At 43.7% G+C, this 20,647-nt stretch overlaps 1 protein-coding gene across 2 annotated transcripts in view; it reads right to left on the bottom strand.

Annotated features, from left to right (window-relative positions):
* PPP4R2 (protein phosphatase 4 regulatory subunit 2) overlaps positions 1 to 20,647 on the bottom strand; it is a 155,290-nt gene that overhangs the window by 131,647 nt on the left and 2,996 nt on the right. The window contains exons 1-2 of one of the 2 annotated variants that reach the window (XM_057554047.1): positions 3,141 to 3,262; positions 2,783 to 2,975 (exon numbers count right to left, since the gene is read on the bottom strand). In XM_057554047.1, the coding sequence (XP_057410030.1) occupies positions 2,783 to 2,975; positions 3,141 to 3,226 (279 nt within the window). In that variant the 5' untranslated portion in view covers positions 3,227 to 3,262. Of the gene's footprint in view, positions 1 to 2,782; positions 2,976 to 3,140; positions 3,263 to 20,647 lie in introns of those variants that run through there. The other variant, XM_057554046.1, reaches the window with a different exon arrangement.

Genomic DNA, 20,647 nt, shown 5'->3' on the forward strand with positions numbered 1-20,647 from the left:
AATGATCTAGCTTCAGGACACTTGGCATACTCTATTTTATATACACATACATATTATGTATGTAGACGTATTAGCCCTTGCCTTATAACAAATTACTCCAAAAGCTAGTAGCTTAAAACCACAAACATTCATTAACTCACATCATTTTTTAGGGTCAGGAATCTGTGAGTTGGGTTGTTCCAGCTCAGGACCTCTCATGAGGGTGAGTCATGTGAAGGCTGGATGGGGCTAGAGGTCCTGTCTCCAAGCTCAAGCACACGAGTGTCGGCAAGAGGCCTTCATTCCTTAACACATGGGCCTCTGCAAGAGCTGCTCTGACATAAAAGCTGACCTCCAAGAGAGAAAGAGTGCAACCAAGATGGAAGGTGCAGTGCCTTATTAAACCTAATCTTAAAAGTGACATAGCATCACTTCTTCCCTATGCTACTGGTCACACAGGCCAGGCCTGGGACAGCGCAGGAGGGAAATATACAAAGGTGTGAATAACAGGAGGCGGGACCACCGGAGGCCCTTTGGAAAACACAATCTGTTACACATCTATAGTTACACATACACATCTTCCTTCTCTTGTCTTTTTTAAGTCCAAGCCTGTATTGTGTTCTGCTCTATCCTCGTGCCCCAACTTTTAGCATGCAGTAGGTGCTCAATAAATACTTGTCCAATGGATATTGTACATGACCTGACTAGTGTTGACCCATAGCCACTTCTCCTCCATTCCTTCATGTAGGATACCTCTCAGCCTCCTTGGAGTTGGGTGGGCCTTGTGACCAACTGCTTCTGGACAGTTAAATAGGGGCAGAGATGTCACTGTCAAGCTGAGGGAGTGAAAAGCACAGTGGGGATCCGATAGTCCCAACCTTTCCTTTAGTGGCATCTCAAGAACTGCAGAGGCCAAATGTTCCAGCAGGTGCAGCTACGTGCATGAATGGTCTCTGTCAACTGTGGTCCCAGGCTGAGGGGGCCGTGCGGACAGGCACCCTGCTGGGCCTGCAGGAGACATGCAGCAGGCATGTGGAAAGTCTCTGAGCTTTCTGGAAGCTGTCACTGTAGCCTGAGCTAGCCTATCAAGATTACAGATAAGCATCTCTTGTATCACTTCTGCTGCTCCCAAGCTACAGAGGGGGAAACCGAAGCCCAAAAAGCCCACAAGACTTGCCCGAGATCACACAGCAAGAGTGGAGCTAAATTTTGAATTCAAGACTTCTGTCTACTAGTTTGGGAGGTAGTATGGTATAGTGGTTAAGTTCGTGGAGGTCTGAGTCAGTAACCTTGAACTGACACCTGATGAGCTAATCACTAAGACTCTCTGAGCCTCAATGATCTCAGTTAGTAAAACAGGGACATGGTTATTACCTTCTTCAAAGGATTCTTGTGAGGATTAAGTAAGAGTAAATCATAAGTCATAAGCCCTTGATAAAGGCTATTTTATTTTTAAAATTATTATTACTACTATTATTGTTATTATTATTAATTATAATTCCCCTTATACCACAGCTTCAGAGAAGCTACCTATGTGTGTTTCAATGTTTTTCTTTGCCCCTTTCACGGACTCAGACCTTTCTCAAGCCATTTTCCAATCAATTTCAAAGCCCCAAGACTGTTCTTCCCTGACTTCTCTTGGTGAGGATGTCGAGGTGATTTTTTTTCTTCATTTTTTTTTCTTTTTTTTCTTTTTTTCTTTCTAATAAGCTTTCTGTTATTAGTCTTTCTCTGCCCAACATGCTGCTTTGCCCTTTCTCATCAGCATGGCTACCCCAGCGGCAGGATGTAGCCTGGTGACACAAGTCGGTAGATACAAAACAAAAGAGCTTCTCTCTCTGCCAGCGCACAAGAGCTCACCGCAAGAGAAGCCTCTCCAGGAAAACAAAGCTCGGTCTGCAGTCACACACGTACCAAGCCTGCGGAGAAGAGGCATTTCCAAAGCTCTCCTGCACTGGGAGGAAACTGTTACTTATTCCTCAGTACAGGAAGAGTCAAATAAATGATGACCCAGCCACATGATAAAAGACTGTGTAGTCAGCAAAAAGGGATGAGGTGAGAATCTAGGAGTCCTCACCTGGAACGATGTTGATGTATGGCTTTAAGTGAGGAAAAGCAAGTTCCAGAATAATACATAGAGAGTAATCTGGATTTTGTAAAAGAAATATGTTTTGATAAATAAATATAATAAATAAGTATATTATATATTTATATATACAATAAAAGAATACATGCATGTGCATGTGTTATACATGTATGTGTCTATACTTACACAAATATACATGTATACACACAAACATACACAATCACACAGATATGTAAACACACACACACCTGCATATGAAAAAACATATGGGAGAATCACTCAAAAGTGTTTGACTCTGACAGTTTCTTGTGTGGGAAAGAACAGTAGCAAGGACTTCTACCTTTTTAATTTATAACCTCTATACTGTTGGAATTTATTTTGATGAGCGTATATTATTTGTCATTCAAAAAACGTACATACATAGATAAAAAATAGCTACGTGACTTCCACTAAGAACAATGTCAATAACACCAGGAGGGATGGAGCCCTAGGTCAAGTGCTTTAAGTGCATCACCTCATTTAATCCTCACCATGTCTCTCTAAGGGGGGGTGTAATTACCCCTATATTATAGACGAGAACAGTAAGGCTCGGAGTCAAGGGTTCATGGGCGCACAGCTGAGTATGCAGCAAAATAATTAGGAAACAGGATAGGCATTTCCCGCAATGCAGTCTGTCTGCACTCAGTAAACACCGTGCCACAGTTTCTGCACATTCACCTGTTTGTCAAACTCGGGCTTCAGAGAGTCTTCGGTGAAGATGTGAAATTTCATCTTCCTGTGGCTGAAGAGCACAGCCGATTTGAGCATGACCAGTGTCTCCTCCAGCCGATTGCCACAGGCCACCACGGCCAGGTGGATCCAGAGCTCGGGGGGCAGCACAGCTTGGAAACTCCTGAGTTCTCCAGGCCTCCTAGAAAGAAGAAAAACAGGTGAAAGCTGTTATTAAACTCATAAAAGAAAAAAAAAAACCAGCTAGTGAAGGGTTGGAACATTTCAAAACATGAACAGGCACAATCTGTTATATTTTATAAAATGATAAGCATTTTGACAATTCTTCCTGCTTAGAGAAAAATACCGTTTATTCCCATATTTATCCTGGCAATAGCAGGATGAGTCACTGTTTGGACTGCTATAGGTGTCTGAGGCTTTTTCCGCCAGCATTCAGCTGTCTAGTGCCTGCTGGCTGCCTACTGGCCCATGTTTGGAAATGGTATTGCTAAACTCTGACAGCTGACACAGGGCTGTGGAGCTCCCACTCACATGGGCCATGGAAATTAGATTTGAACGCAACTTGAACAAGAGGAAGGTGGGCGGTGGCTTTCCCATGTGAAACGAGCAACATGATACTCCCATGATCTGGACGGTTTCAGCTTGCAGTGGAATGCATGACCACCGGACCAAAGGAAAATCATGCACACCCGGGAAGTGAGCAAAGAAAACAACGCATGGGCCTCCATTCCATCTTGGGAGAGTCTTAAAGAAACAGGTGTTAATCCTAACTGTCTCGCTCAAGACTGCGGAGCTGGTAGGTATGAAATTCAGCTTCCAGTGTGAAATGCATATTAACGAGAAGAAGGCAGGAGAGGGGGCAGGTTAAGCTGAAAATTACCAAGGTATCAAATATCCAGTCAACAGCTGAGAGGGGAATAGGGTCCAAGAAGTCCAGAATCATCATCCAGCTATTTCCTCGTAATAAAAGATTTGTTCCAGACAAGGAGACACAGCCAAGCCTCAGACACACCACTGAGAAACATTTGCAGGCAAGCTGGAAGAAGTTGGCCTGGAAAAGGTGCCCTGAGACAAATGAAACTAATTTACTTGCACAAAAGATCTGGAGACCAGGGGAACTTGGATGTGGAATGCTACCTTCCTTCCAAAAACTTTGAGTTCAATCAGCGTGCTGCTCCATTATTCACTGCTCGGTCGAATAAAGGCAGCCTTGCTCCAGATTTCTTTCACCAAGAGGAAAGTTGAAGATGTGGGTGGAGCACTTTCGATAGCTTTCCAGTTTGATTACTTAAGAGCACGCTGAATAGAAGCACAGCCTCCTGGCTTAGTTAAGCCCAGATTCGGAGAGTTACTGAGATTCCAGTTATTTCGGGGATCGGAGGAAAAGACAAGTAGAGATGTCCTACGTATCTCCTGAAATTGTCCACGTCTCTTCATGCCCCTGCTGCTACCTGATGAGATCACCATCTTCCCTCACCTGATCGCTGTGACAGCCCCCTAGATGGTCCACCTGTCTCCAATCTGATCCTTAACCCCCATCCTATGATTTCTTCTTGTGGGTGCCAGAGTGACGTTCTTCTAAAAATGCACATAGGATCGTGTTATTCCCTTGATAAAAATCATGTAAAGCTCCTGACTGCCTTCAAGGTCAAGTCCAAACTGCTGACTGTGGCTCCTACTTGTATCTCTTGTAACTGCCTCTAGCACCCCCCGCCTGCATGGGCAGCCATTCATAATCACAGTCACACTTACATTGCAGCTCTCCAGCTCACTCCTAGTCATGAGACCATGCTGGGTTGCCTTCGGGCCTTGGCACATACACTGTCTCTCAGAAATGCTCTTCTCTGCTCTCTTTGCCTTGCTAACTGCAGCCCATTTATTAGTCCACAAATCTATACTGAGTGCCTACTACGTGCCAGACACCGTTCTTGGTGCCAGGAAGACAGTAGTGAACAAACCAGACCGAGATGCCTGCCCTTGCAGAAGTTACATTCTACAGGTGGTAGGCAAAAGACAAAGAAAGAATAATGGTCATAGCAAACAATAACTAAGTAACTTATACAGAAAGTTATCCAGTGGTATAAGTGCTAGGAGGAAATAGATAATGGAGCCAGGAGGGATACAGGAGTGGCTGATGGGCTGGAATACATTATATAGTGCAAAGTTAGGGAAGTCCTCACTGAGAAAGTGAGATCTGATGACAACCTGATGGTGGGGAGGGCAGGAGGGAGTCATGTGCTTTTCTGGGTGAGGAGGATTCCAGGCAGAGGGGACAGTCAGAGCAAAGACACTAAATCAGGAGCATGCCTGGTGAATTCAAGGACCCTTGCCTTCAGGACTCAGATGTCTTCTCTCCCTCAGCTTCATGGATGGGTTTTCATACCTGCTATTAAAGCCAACTCCCAACTAATTTATGCAAAGGGATGGGAAGGATGTGTCACAGATAATGCTAAAATCACAGTCAATTAAAAAAAAAAGACAGTCAAAATACCAGCCAAAATATGCTACAAAAGAGATTTAATGCAAACTCCCTTGCTTAAAATTATGTTCAATATCTAAAAACACAGGTATCCAAAGGTACTAAAATAATAAATACAATAGCTTAGATATCTTAAATACGAACCATTACCCCACCCCCAAATAGAACAACTCCGCCTAGTTTAGCTTTACACCTTGGGCTTCTACATAAATTAAAAGTTTTAACCTCAGTAATCAGGGAAATACTAATTCAAACAATAAAGAGATTCCAAGTTATTTTTGCACTGGCAAAACATAAAAAATAAAAGTTGGACCATACACGTCTCAGAGTGGATATGGAGGTGGGGGACAGCTCAGATGCCGCTAGCGGCAGTGTAAGTTGACCCAAACACTTTGGAAAGCCTTTTGGCAACATCTATCAGGAGTGAAGATACATATATATATGCCCTCACTCTCTGGTTCTACCCCTACATATGTGACCTGAAGAAACTCTTGCACGTTTGCACAGGACCCACACAAGAACGCTCACAGCAGCCCTGTGTATAATAGTGAAAAGCTGGAAAAAACTTTTCTGTCTACACACAGGAGAATCATGAATATATTTGACAAGTTTAAGTGGAATACTACACAGCAGTGAAAACGAACAACTCAGAAAGTCACGTGTCAACATAAGGATAAAGAGAAGAAAGAGCAATTTGTAGCAGGATACTGAGAATGAGACCATTTCGATGAAGCTTGAAAACCAGCAAAATAGCACTGCATGTTGTTCACAGACATATGGAGTAAAAGTCATCATGCATGAAGGATGAGAAACATCAAAGGCAAGGCAGTGGTTATTTCCAGGGACTTAAGTTTTTATTTCTTAAGATGAGTGCAGGGTTCACAGAAATTCATGATGTAATTGTCTGTTTTATTCATATGCCCAAATTATTTGACATATACATTTTTTTTCTTTTTGATTAAAAAAAGCTTGCACCTCCCTGCAGCACAGTAGGCCACTTCCTTTCTTTGCAGATTTCAGTGATATGGGACTGCACGGTACACAGAGCAGGGGGCTGGGGCCTGCAATCTTTTTTGGTGTCTGGTGACAGGTACTTAAAAAGACAAATAAAAGCCTCTCCTGGTGGCAGTTCAAGTACCAGCGGCTGGGGTTTAACGAGACCTTTGCTGCCCCTACTGTGTTACCTCTCACGTTACATTAAAAATCCTGGGCTTCAGGTAATAAGCGTCTGGGCTGTGTGGTCACACGGAATAATCAAGTTTAAGGGTGCTGAAACGGTGTGCTTTTCACCAGATCTTACCAACAGCACACTCAGCCCCTCTCAAATGTCACCTGAAGGCTCTGCAAGGATCAAGGGAAGTCCAGTCTATGAACCTAGGACTTCTTAACCCCTTGAGTCACCAGGTGTTGGTGGCAAATGGGAGATGGGGAACTGCACTTCCCCTGCTCTGACTGGTGGTTAACTATGTTCATATTTACACTTTATAAAAGAAGACTGGAGTGGACGTTTGCTGTCCAGGATTTTTAAAGACCTGTTGCTGAGGCTGGAGCTGATGGCAGGCACCTTGGCCACCACACTGGTGGAGCCTGGAAGGCAGTCAGCGGAGTAGAAAGCAGAGCTATAAGATGGTGGGTCAGATCTCAGGTGGCATTACTTGAGCACCTGAATCCAGGTGCACTGACCCTAACCCTGGAAGTTCATTGATCAAGCCCATAAATTCTCCTCTACTTAAGTCAGTTTGAAACAAACTTACAACTTAGCAATCAAAAGTGTCTTAACGTAGGTCTTAAAAATAGGTTTCCAATCACCTTGGACTCACTCCGCCTCTCTCATATTCTCATCGGGAGTCATCCTTGAAATGCTCCATGAATCCATTCCCTCTCCGTAGCTCACTGCTAGGACCTTGATCAAATCTCCATCACTCTACCAGTTTCATAGGTGGAGGAGACACCAGATACCATCTCGCACAGCGGATTCCCGACCTGGCTGCATATCATCATCACGGGAGGTGCTTGTTAGTATTGAAACCCCAGCTCACAGAGATTCTGATTCCGTGGGTCTGGGGTGAGGCCCCAGAGTTTGCATATTAACACACTTGGACCACAACCACCTGCAGTTCATCTCCAGCCAGGAACTCATCATCTGAGCTGACCTCTCACCTCTCCTCTGTCTCCCGAATTCTTCCCCGAGCCCTCAGGAATGCCCATTCTATCCCCTGCCTTTTCTCACGGTCTCCTCTTCACCTCTCGCCTTAATGAAAACATGCTGCCTTGTGAGGACGCCCCCTCCCCAGCAGACCCCTCGAGTGGCAGCTGTTCTTCCTGCCCTGTCCTAGGAGCCTCAGGGCAGTAGGCGGGGCTGGTTTTCTGCTTCTCACTGCGGCGCCCAGACACGGACCACGTCTCCATGGCGAGGTCCGTGGATGCAACTATTCCACCCTCCTCGTTGCTGTCATCTCTCAGCTGCCGGTTTACTCCTCGTCATTCACTGAGGAGTTGAGCTTCTTGCCCACACTGTTTCTCCTCACCCCAGTTCCTCAACATCCTTCGGGACTTCATCTGCTCTTTAGAAGATGGTTCCCGATCCTTCAGTTTTTTTTTTTTTTTTTTTTTTTTTAATTTTATAGCTACTTTATTTATTTATTTATTTATTTTTGGCTGTGTTGGGTCTTCAGTTCGTGCGAGGGCTTTCTCTGGTTACGGCAAGTGGGGGCCACTCTTCATCGCGGTGCGGGGACCGCTCTTCATCGCGGTGCGCGGGCCTTTCACTATCGCGGCCCCTCCCGTTGCGGGGCACAGGCTCCAGACGCGCAGGCTCAGCAGCTGTGGCTCACGGGCCCAGCTGCTCCGTGGCATGTGGGATCTTCCCAGACCAGGGCTCGAACCCGTGTCCCCTGCATTAGCAGGCAGATTCTCAACCACTGCGCCACCAGGGAAGCCCGATCCTTCAGTTTTGTGAGCTGAACACCCTGCCCCTTTTCCTTCTCACTTCCTGAAGCACCTAGTGCTGGGCTCATATCCTGGACCTTCACACAAACGGTTCCACCTGGAATGTTCTTCCATAGCTCTTTGCGAAGCCGCCTCCTTCTCTTTTGGACAGTAGAATGGCCTCCCCTCACACCTCATTGAAGGAGCACCGTCCCTTTTATTTTCTATCACGGTCTTTGTTTATTTCATTCCAAAAATGAACCTCAGCTGGTGATTATATATTCTTTCATTGTAACTTATAGCAAGTACACAATATTATTTACAGTCAATATAAGACAGTGTATCAATAAATAAAAAATATCTTTAGAAAAAAGACTGGAATAAAACACACAATGCACATTTTCAACTTAAAAAATGTAAAACATGTGTTGAAATAGTAAAGTTGGTACATGAAAAAAACTTCTTGCCCCATAAAAAACGGGGTTTTTTGCATGTTACGTTCTGGTCTTTATTCCATTGAACACATATTTTTACAGCTGCAGTAATGCTGTACATATAATTTTATATGCTACTTTTTTCATCTGATTCTTTTATTTTTCTTGTTACTTTTTAAGCCTTCATGACCATCATTTTATTCCATCCAGCTAAAACACCATGGCTTATCATCATTTCCTTTGTGGTGTTGTTTCCAATTGTTCTCAGTTATATATATTAAAAAATCTTGCACTAAGCATGGGTGGGCCAATAGATTTTTTTCTTTCTTTGCATTATTTCCTTACACTACATTCCCTGGAATGGATTTACTGGGTTAATAGCTATTACCCTAGCAAGAATGTAGTAATTTTGACAGTTTCTCAGATTTACCCAAGAGTTCTTGGAAAACACCAGACTATGAGAAGGAAAACAAAAAAACGTAACAAACATTAGCCCAGCCACCTCTGAGCTCCTTGTATGAGGTAACCGTGTAGCTGACTGCTGAAACAAGATGAAACACACTTGTCTATGGCATCAGTGCCTCCAAATTCCTTGTGTTCTGAAGGGGTGATGCTTAGGTTGCAGTTATCATTTAGACACTGCATCAAATAACACTGAGTCTCACAGTGAGAAGTTATTCCATTTTCAGTTCTTTTTCAACAAGGGCAATAAGAAAGTCTCAGTTGATGCCAATATGTCTTGAACACCTTTCTTTTTCTCAATATTTATTTATTTTTGGCTGTGCTGGCTCTTAGTTGCAGCACGCGGGATCTTTAGTTGTGGTGTGCAGACTCTTAGCCACGGCACATGGACTTCTTAGTTGTGGCATGCAGACTTCCTAGTTGCAGCATTCATGCGGTATCTAGTTCCCCGACCAGGGATCAAACCCAGGCCCCCTGCATTGGGAGCACGGAGTCTTAACCACTGGACCACCAGGGAAGTCCCCTGAACCCCTTTCAGATGTTGCCTAATCCTCCCTTTCAACTGAAAAGACAGCAGACTTTAGATACAGAACCTTCAGCAGGAGTATCAAGTTAGAAATGAACAACATTGTTTGGTTTTCTTAGTGCTTGATTTGACAATTACCTTCTGTTTATGTTTTTGCTGACAATTCATGGTGATGTTATAAAATTTCCTTTAAAAACAAATATACTTAGGATGTGGAGAAATTAGCACCCTCAAACATTGCTGGTGGGATTGCAAAATGGTGCAGACACTTCAGAAAGCAGTTCTACAGTTCCTCAAAATTTTAAATATAGAACTACCATATGACCCAGCAATCCTATTTCTCGGTATCTACCCAAGAGAAATGAAAGCATTATGTCCTCACAAAAACGTGTACATTTATAAATGTTCATAGCAACATTACTCACAATAGCCAAAAAGTCCAACCCAAATGTCCATCAAATGATGAATGGATAAACAAAATGTGGTATATTCATACAATGGAATATTATTTGGCAATAAAAAGGAATGAAGTACTGATGCATGTGACAACATGTATGAACCTTTAAAACCGTGAACTGTGAACCTTGTGAAAATATAAAAGACCGCATGTTTTATGACTCCATATGTATGAAAAGTCCAGGATAGAAAAATCCATAGAGACATAAGGCAGGTTAGTGGTTACCAGGGACTCACAGAAGGGACAAATGGGGAGTGACTGGTTTTATGGGTATAGGGTTTCTTTTTTGGGTGATGAAACTGTTCTGAAATCGGATAGCAGGGGTGGTTGCACAACTCTGTGAGTAAACTAAAAACCTCTGCAGTGTACACCTTTTAAGGGTATTTGAATTACATTGCAATAAAGCTGTTTATTAAATACATAAAGGCACACGTTTATAACAAGGATAGATTTAAACTTTTTCCTTTTAAAGTTAGCATATGGTAGTGCAGTCATGTTAAAAGAATCATGATACTGGGCTTCCCTGGTGGCGCAGTGGTTGAGAATCTGCCTGCCAACGCGGGGGACACGGGTTCGAGCCCTGGTCTGGGAGGATCCCACATGCCGCAGAGCAAATGGGCCCGTGAGCCACAACTACTGAGCCTGCGCGTCTGGAGCCTGTGCTCCGCAACAAGAGAGGCCACGATAGTGAGAGGCCCGCACACCGCGATGAAGAGTGGTCCCCCCTTGCCACAACTAGAGAAAGCCCTCGCACAGAAACGAAGACCCAACACAGCCATAAATAAATAAATAAATAAATTTATTAAAAAAAAAAATCATGATACTGACGTGGGAACAACTGAGGCTTGGCAAACGCCGCCCCCATTGTCCTGGCTTAAGCCAGCCCTGTGATCCAATGAGAAATGATGCTCATAATGACACAGAAGGCTCACAGCAGAAGCAGCCTCACCACCTCCGCGGTGCCCGAGACGAAGCATCTCCTTAATTGCTTAAAAAGTCTCAAGCGTGTGACTTAATTAAACTTCAATTTCTGGAGTGTATAAATAATGAAATACGGCATTTGTGTGTATGCTATTTACTTTGGAGCCTATTACTGCAAAACACACTGAATTATTAAAGCGAGTAATTGCTTCTACTCAGACCCTCTTTTCTGCCCTCTGCTGCTACCTCTGTTTCCAGGGCTTCTCCTTCACTGACAGGCTAAGTTAACTCAGGTAAACCTGATGCTATGATACGAGCCGGCAGTGTGAGCTGGATGGAAAAAAATCACAGTTCTTTCAAACACAGCCTGAAACAGTTGGTGACTAGTTTTAACAGGGAAGGAAACACAGAAATATGAGGGTGGGGAGGGAAGCAGACAAATGTTAAGAGGTTGAATATGCTCACCCTAGGAGAAGACTTGACTAGCAGAATGCCACTGCCCTCTCCCCTCGTCTCTTACAAGACGAAGCCATGGCTATCTGAATGTGGAAGTTTGCAAGTGAGGTCAGAGTGGCAGTTGAAGACGTGGAAATACCTTGATTCAGCCCCTAGCAGGAGCATCTGGTGATGGGTGGTTATATCTGCCTTAAGTGTTGGCAGCCAGAGGCACTAGTGAAGCTCTTCACAAACCACAGGTCTGGGAACACGGGAGACCCTTGACAAAAAATGTCCGCCCTGAAGCTGTAAGTAGAGCCTTCACTTAGCAACCCAGACGTGACGCTCAGGACTGTGCTAACAGTTAAATCACTTTTAACAACCCATGGTTTGGAGTTAAATCAACTATCTTTAATCTTCCAAGACAGACAGAAAAGCCTGAAGTCCCAGCATTACATGAACAGTGTTGACACAGTGCCAAAAATATCTGCCATGAGGGGGAGGCTTGATAAAATCATTTGATAAGTGCATCCAATTACTAATAGTTTGTATTTAGTTTGGATCATGATATTTGAAACATGGCTGTGTTCCTAAACAAAGTCTAGGTCTAATGCACAGGAGGTGTTCAATGTCCAAAGTTGGTGACTTTGTGCGTCTCTAGGTGTATGTGTCTGCTTTTAGCCATCATTGTACACATACACATGCTTTATGATTAGGAAGTAGCAGAGCAAGGATGCAAACTCAGGGAGCTGGACTTAAGAAGCCCTGCTTTTAGTTATGACGCTGTATTTGGGGTCACACACAAGCGAGTCAGAAAAGGAGCCCCTCCAGGCAGATGAAGCCTTGATCTCTACTCAGAGCTCCTGACTCAGTGATCCGAAGGTGGGCTGGATTTCAGTCCTCACCCACAGCCCCGCCAGGTGTGACTCGCACGGCACACCTGCACCATCTCTACCTCCATAATCCATCCTCTCGCCCTTAGCTGAGGTCATGCACAATTGGGTTTATAATTCTTCTCCTTCCAAAACTCTAGGATGCTGCCTGGACTGATTCTCATTTCATTCTTATCCCCCCCACCCCCACCCCGTGATCGTTCCTGACACACGGGGGATTCTATTTCTCCATCTCCCTCTTCTTTTCAAATTAAGACGTTATTGAGATTTAAAAAATATGAACCAGCAGCGCTGGTTTGAAATAAATGTCTGGTGACATACGAGGGAGAAGAATGAGGATAACATATTCTGCGAATGGGTACCTCTATCTCATTTCCTGAAAAAGAGCATAAGGGACTTACCAATTTAAACGAAGGAAAAGTGGTCTCCCCAGCTAATTTCCATCCTCTTATGGCTCAGGCCAATAGGGATTTTAAATTTTTATGATAATTAATATACTTTAAATTGTTTTATAAATATATAAGTAATGCATATATTTATCACAGAAAAAGTGTAAAATACAGACAAGCAAAGGTGGGCGAGGGGTAACCAAACCAACTTCATAACCTCTGTTAACGTTTTGGTATACCATCTCCCAGAGTTATAACCACTATATGTGGGTGTGTGTATATAAATATGTAAATATATAAAAACCTTTAAAGAATGGGATAATTTTTATAATCTGGTTTTTTTCCCTTACAAATACGAACAATTTTCAAATTTAAAAAAAGAAAAGAGATTTTATCAAAGGGATCTTCTTCAAAGGGATTCTGGAAAGCCATCAAATATTTCAAATTTCAAGATTTGTTCCCAAGTACAGTATGGTTGTAAGCAATATGGATCTAGATGCACACAGACCTGGTTTCAAATTCTAGGTCTGCCACTTGGCTGTCCCATCTTGGGCAAACACTTTACTTCTCACCCTCAGTTTCCCCATCTGTAAAAAGGGCTTGTTGATTCTAATGGCTCTTTGCTTTTGGTTTTGGTGTTTCTTACCAGCGTCCATTTCCAGGTGTTTCTGGTAAGAGCACCTCAGTTTTCTTCGGGGGAAACTACGGTTCTCAGTTCATGAGGTTTGGAGGGACTGAAGCATCCTCCCCCAGGTGCGGCCATCAGGGGCTGGTGTGCATGTGATCCAAGCCAGGGCGGTTAGACGCAGCCCTGGGACTCTTGCTGGATGGAGTCTTTCCCTTCAAGGTTACTAAAGGAGGAGGACTTAAGCCCAGACCCGTTGGAACTATCACATGGAAAAATCTGATCTGAGAGTGTGGCCCACACAGAAGGAAGCAGAGTTAAAAGATGGAGGCAAGATGGTCACACATCCTGGACACACCCATGACTGAAGCTTTATCTCCTTTGCACATCACAGTTTTATGAGCTAGTAAATCCCCTTTTATGATTAAGTGATATCAGCTGATGAGCTGGGATTCCATCACTCCAAATGAAAACGAATTTGACCTATCCAGTAATAGTACCCACCCCTTAGGCTGTTATGAAGATTAAATGAAATAACGTGGTGAAGTGCTTCATACGGTACCTGACATGTTTTAAGTCATCATTAAATATTAGTTGTTATCATCATTATTATTAAATATTAACTTAGAGGCAGCAGAAGCCTTCATTTTTCTCCAAATATTTTATGTCCATGCTCAAAATGGGCGAGGCAGAGCAGCAAAAAATTTATTTTAAGTGTCAATACTCTAAAGTATTGCAAACGAGATTTGAAGTGTTTGTACATTTTTAAAAGTTCTCAGACATTAACACCGACGTCCATTAACCCATTCCTCCTGAGGGATGAAATTTGATACTTGAACACTAAGGCTTGTTACTTTGGAACCAGTGGTCAGACAACCCGGCTCCTTTTAATTCCCACAAAACTGGGATGAGGAAAAAGCAGAGCAAGGGTTCAAGCCCAAGCAGAGACACAGGCCCCTGAAGAGCAGTGTCTGTGAACAAAATTCTGCATTTTGGTGCCTGAGGACACCTCCTAATTCCCGAAAACCCTTCACTTACCCTCTGCTTTTCTAAGCTCGGAAACAGTAGTTCTCTGCCCTTGAGTAGAAATCAAAGTTACAGACAGCCTGACTTCCAGGTCTCAAAGTCTCCAGAACAATCGCCCAACTCAACCAGAGGCAGCGAAAAGGGTCCTGTCCCATCTATTCCCCGAGCTTTTACTAAGGACCAGGACACTGGGGTTAGGGTAGCATTCATTATATGCGGAAGCTGTCTTCATTTCCTCAAGACACAACCCAGGGAAAAGCCTGCCTAAATCCACATCTTAGCTCTGGCTAACATTTGCTGAGACCTTCTCGTGTTGCAGGTACCGTGCCAGCCTTTGACTCACATCGTTTCACTTCCCTGTTGAACTTAGGAGAAAGCCTAGATTGGCTGAGGAGCACTGACTCATTCAAAGCCACACAGCCAGTCAGCTGGATCTAGTTAGGATTCAGTTGCTAAATAATAAAGCAACCATGGACACTAACAGGGCTCAGAACAGTACGTCACTTGCTGAGTGACCACCACGAGCTAGCCCTGTGCTTGGTGCTCTATGTGCATTATTACAATTTTAGCTCTTTGGACCTCAGTTTCCTCTTGTATAAAAGGAAATCACGCTTCAGATTATGTGTTCTCTATTGCCTCCTATTTATGGAAAGCTTGGACTCTAAATTGTACCATGATGAATTTTCACCAGAAGATGACAGTCTTCTGTGTTGCTAAAAGAGGTCGGGGGGAGGAGCATCCAAACATCACCCTCAAATACACCACAGTCACTCTTGACTGCCAAAAAAAATCACGGACTCCCAATAACGGCATCAAGTCAAGAAACTCCTCTTTCCAGGGGGCAGTTTTCGAAATTTAATCGTATGAGATAAATCAAGCGCTGGGGAAGATCTGGAGGGGAACATAAAATGAATTCCGTCTTCAACTGAAGCCTCTTATTTTCTTTTTCTTTTTTTAATATTTTAAATGGTGGCAAGATAGATATAACATAAAACTTTACCTCTTATTTTCCTACAGTAAATTATAACATGAAGAGAAGTATTTCCAAAGAAAACAAATCTGTTCTCAAATTTTCTTCCAAGGACTCTCACCTATGGAGTTTCTAGGGAGATGTGTCAATATGGCCACTATTTATGGAATTTTCTAAAGGTGCTAAAAGCAGGTGCTACATCTCCACATCAGTCAGGACGTTATGGTGGTGAGTGACAGAAACTCAATTCATGGACGCTAGGACAGGGATGGGACAGTGGCAAAGGGCAGAAGCTGGCCTTGGGAACAACGTCAGAACCCACCCCCACCCCAGTTGCTGGATGTTGCTTCTCACCCCCCTCCAGGTCATCCTGGGTCCATGAACTCTCCATGCAGACCAGCTTTCTCCACCTGGCAAAGACACAGCTGCCGATTCCTGAGTTTCCTATCATACAGCTGCAGCCACTAGAAACAGTCTTCCCTTATGCTGTCTCTGACCCCAATTTTTAAAATCCCTAAAAAAAGGCTCTAATTTGGCTTAGGAACCTATCCCAGAATCACCTGCCGCCTGGGACAAGGTCAGGTGCACAGAATGGCCACTCCAGGGTGTGATGGACCTTCATTTCCTGTGTGCCCCCTACAGCCATTCCCCTCTCTCTCCATCAACAGCACTGAGGTTATGATTTTTTTTTTTTCTGAGGTTATGATTTAAAGAACCATCTGGTTCTGTTAAGAGGATTCTGGATTCAAATAACAGAAACCTCAACTCCAGCGTGAAACAGAAGGGCCCTAGATAGGGCAGGCCTCTGGATCTGTGGCTCCCAGGACTCAGTACTGTCCTCAAGGACCCATAGTCTCCTTCTTTCTCTACTCTACTGCCCAGAGTGATGACTTCAACCAAAGCTGGTTTTCTAAGGATCGTGGTGACAACTGGGACTATTTATTTCCTTGTTCATATCTAGAAGATAAAGTCTTTTGTCCAATAATGTAAAATAAGTCCTTCCCTTCTTATTCCGTTCCCTTCTTAATCAGGAGCTGATTGGGCCAGCTTGGGTCATGTAACACCTGTAGACCAGTAAGTATTGCCAGAGAAATGAAAGTATGTCTTAGCCCTGGATATATAGTTTACACTACGACAGGGATGGGACTGTCATGGCAGGCTTAGACCATTGCCTGGAGGTACAGTTCACTGTCAAATTGGGGGTGGGGTGGGAGAACGGAGGTCAGGAGCCAAAGACAAGTCTATTACATCACCCTCCCCCTAGTGGTTTAGGTGGTCTTGGCTTCATCCCTAACTCAAGGGGTGGCCCTTGCTTGGTTTACTTCAATTAGCTAATCCCGTCCCACCCCTCTACTCCTTCCCATTTCCTCATCCACACTGTAGGCATTTAAACCAACCAAAGCCAATGAGATGGGAGAAAACTTTTGCTGGTGCTTCTAGGGAATAAAAACACTCCCTCATCCAGAGAAGCAGGATGATCCTGGAGCATCTTGTAGAGCCAGAGAGTAAGAAAGTGCTCAGAAAGGCAAAACTGAAAACAAAAAGCCGAAACACAGTGATGGGGGTCTACCAAAGGAGCAGAGCAGCCAACTGAAAGAGCTACTAATCACCCAGAATGAAACAAGTTCAGCAACAAAATAAAGTCATACTGGATTGTAACTCAAAGTACAAAATCAATAGCTACGAGTCCGTCCTGACTTATGACTGAATAATAAAGGGGGGAGAAGAAACACAACATCTCCCACACAAAAGAATTTCAAATTATTTATATAGAGATACTCAGCCCTCAAGGAGGGGGAACATAAATCCACACTCCTTAGGTGGGAGTTGTGAACAGTGACTTCCTTCTAAAGAGTAGAGTAGAGTGAGGGGGGAAAGAGTAAGTCTAGAGTGGAGAAAGCTGACAAACACTAGCTCAGCCAGTGACCAAGGTCAACGTTAAATCATGTCGATAGTATATGCACTTGATAGGACGTGATGAAAATGGCACTTTACCGCTACGGTTTTCCTCCAGATAACCCATAACCCCGGTTATCACCATGAGTAAAACATCAGACACATTCCAACAGCAGAGCACCTTATAAAATATCTGACCAGTGCTCTTCAAAACTCACAAGGTCATCAAAAACAAGGGAAGTGGGGCTTCCCTGGTGGCGCAGTGGTTGAGAATCTGCCTGCTAATGCAGGGTACAAGGGTTCGAGCCCTGGTCTGGGAGGATCCCACATGCCACGGAGCAGCTAGGCCCGTGAGCCACAACTACTGAGCATGCGCGTCTGGGCCTGTGCTCCGCAACAAGGGAGGCCGCGATAGTGAGAGGCCCGCGCACCGCGATGAAGAGTGGCCCCCGCTTGCCGCAACTAGAGAAAGCCCTTGCACAGAAACGAAGACCCAACACAGCCCAAAAAATAAATAAATAAATAAATAATAATTAAAGGTGCTAATAATTAAAAAAAAAAAACTAAGGAAATCTAAATACATTAAACATTAGTAATAATGTATCACTATTACTTGATAAATGATAACAAATGTATTATACCAGTGTAAGATTTTGCTCAGAGAGGAAACTGGGTACAGGGTATATGGAAACTCTCTGTACTACATACTCCCCAACTTTTCCACAAATTTGTTCTAAAAAATAAAACCTCTTAAAAAGAAAAACATTCCCTCTCTTGGAAGGATGTTACTATTAGAGATCCTTACTATTTTCCTAAAGGGTGTAAGATTGTTTTGAATATTATTAGATAACATGTAACTTAATAATATAAGTAAGGTCTTAGTATCAATATAGTGCTGGCACAAGGGGGGGTTGCTGCATTTACTCATTCAGTAGTTCATTTGACAAATATTTATTGAGTACCTACTGTGAAATCATCTCTGTTCTAGGTGCCAGTGGTACATTGATTAGTAAGACATGAAGTGTGCATGAAGGGGGGAGGAGCAAACAAAGTAGGATTTTCATACAACGATGAGTGCTATTTAAAAAAAAAACGAAATAAGAGTAAGGAGGTAGAAGATGATGGGCAGGGTCCTTTTTTCTAGGGCAGCTGGGAAGATCCCGCTGAGGACAGAATCTGAAAGCAGACCTGAAAGAAATGAGGGAGCTAGCCACACAAGGTGTGAGCAAAGAACATTCCACCACAGGAAAAAGTAAACAGTGCTGAGGTAGGAATGAGTGCATTTGAAGGCCAGTGTGGCTGAAGCAGAGTGAGTGAAGTGGGGAAGGGTAGGAGATGAGGTCAGAGAGCTAAATGGGCTGAAATCAAACAAGGGTTCAAAGGCCACACTAAGAAATTGAATTTTACTCTGTATGATGGGAAGTTAGGCCCTGGAACCAGCAAAGTGACCCAGTTACATATTTAAGATTATTCCAGCAGCTGTATGGAAAATGGACTGTAGAGGGCGCTAGAGTGGAAACCCCAAGCCAGAGAGAAGCTACTGTAGTCGTCCATGTGTCAAACTATGGTGTTTAGCTCAGTGGTAGCATGGAAGTGGTAGATATAGTGGGACTGGGGTTATATTTGGGGATAAAACCAAGAGGGCTTACTAACTGAATACACGGAGAGGGTGAAAGAGGGGTCTCACGGACCAATCAACAAAAATGAATTTGACAAGAATCAGGACTCACAGTGACAAAATATCATAGATGGTCCCCAAGATCTAGAAATCTGTAATGTGTTCTGGGGCGACCAGCTAATTACAGGATGGCCACAGACTTGGCATTTTGCTGTATAACATCATCCCTCTTTAGTGAGACATTTATTCAGGCTTGAACCCTCTGAGAAGACTTGTCTCAGAGACCAAAGAGAACTGCAGGAAGTGCTGTCTCTTGATGAGCAAATACGCACGCTTCCTCTCGGGGCAGCTCCAGAGGCTGCCAAGTGTGTAATGTGTTTCTGTGTTGTCTCCCCTCCCCCCTCCCCCAAATTCTGGGAGGGAAGCAACTCCATTCACCATTGCACACTGAGTACCTGCCCCAGGATACATGTGCAATAAACATTTGCTGAATGACTGGGGAATAAAATGACAGAGGTAGCCTAAGTCTCCCTTAGAAGCCATATTTTAAGAGAAAACAGCAATAGCCAGGCTAACACAGAGACGAAGAATAAAGTTCAGGAGGGGGTTGAGGCTGACTAATCACTTGGAGCTCTAGGCTACAGCCAGTAAATGAGAAACAGTGATTTTGCAAGAGATGGCACAAAGGGCTAAGCAACAGTCATTGTTGGGATTTTGCAGCTGAACTTGTTGATCTCATCACAGGACCACCAAATGTCAGAGCTGGAAGAGATCTTAGAAAACTTGTAGATCGACCCACTCGTTTACAGATAAGCAAATTAGGGTGAAATGGCTCAGGACTAGCACCCAATCCTCCGGACTCCAGATGCCAAATTCTTTTTCCTATCACACAGATGGGCAGTTATACTGAACTTCCTCTTCCGTACGTAGGCTCAAAGAGGAGTTTTCAGAAGCAAGCTGGAGAGATAGTCTTCTGAAATCCGAAGTCTATACTAATGTAAAATTCTCATTTTAGAATTCAGTTCCATGAAAAATAAATGATCCCTCTTGATAAACTTTTCCCCTTATCATTCAAAGAAAATAAGGCAGCCCATCACAGTTCCCTTTTTGACATGGCTACCAGGAAGATTAGAGCTAAATTGAACACTTAATCCTCATAACAACACTGGCCTCAGTGGTTAAGAATCCGCCTGCCAACGCAGGGGACATGGGTTCGAGCCCTGGGCTGGGAAGATCCCACATGCCACGGAGCAACTAAGCCTGTGCGCCACAACTACTGAGCCTGCGCTCTAGAGCCTGCGAGCCACAGCTACTGAGCCCACGCGCCACAACTACTGAAGCCTGTGCGCCTAGAGCCCGTGCTCCACAACAAGACAAGCCACCGCAATGAGAAGCCCACACACCTCAACAAAGAGCAGCCCCTGCTCGCTGCAACTAGAGAAAGCCCGCGTGCAGCAATGAAGACCCAATGCAGCAAAAATAAAAAATAAATAGAATTCAGATTTGGAAAAATTAGTAATTAAAAAAAAAAACAAAAAACAGTGGCCTTAGTTTTTGACAAAAAGTACTTCTTTCCCACTCCTCCTTATGACTTTTCATGTTTCATAAGTATTTCAATGGCCTTATTGTATATGTCTCTGTTACTGTTAGTCGTCTCAAATTTGTTTTGGAAGGCAGCCAGGTCTAAATCACCAAAAAAAACAAAATAGAAGGAAGATTTCATTTCTCTTGTGCACTGGAACGGCTACTTATAGTGTGGTGTACGTTTTCAGATCCCACCCTTGACCTAAAACT

Source organism: Balaenoptera acutorostrata, chromosome 10 (genome assembly GCF_949987535.1).
Source record: "Balaenoptera acutorostrata chromosome 10, mBalAcu1.1, whole genome shotgun sequence".
In the NCBI taxonomy this organism is placed as follows: domain Eukaryota; kingdom Metazoa; phylum Chordata; class Mammalia; order Artiodactyla; family Balaenopteridae; genus Balaenoptera; species Balaenoptera acutorostrata.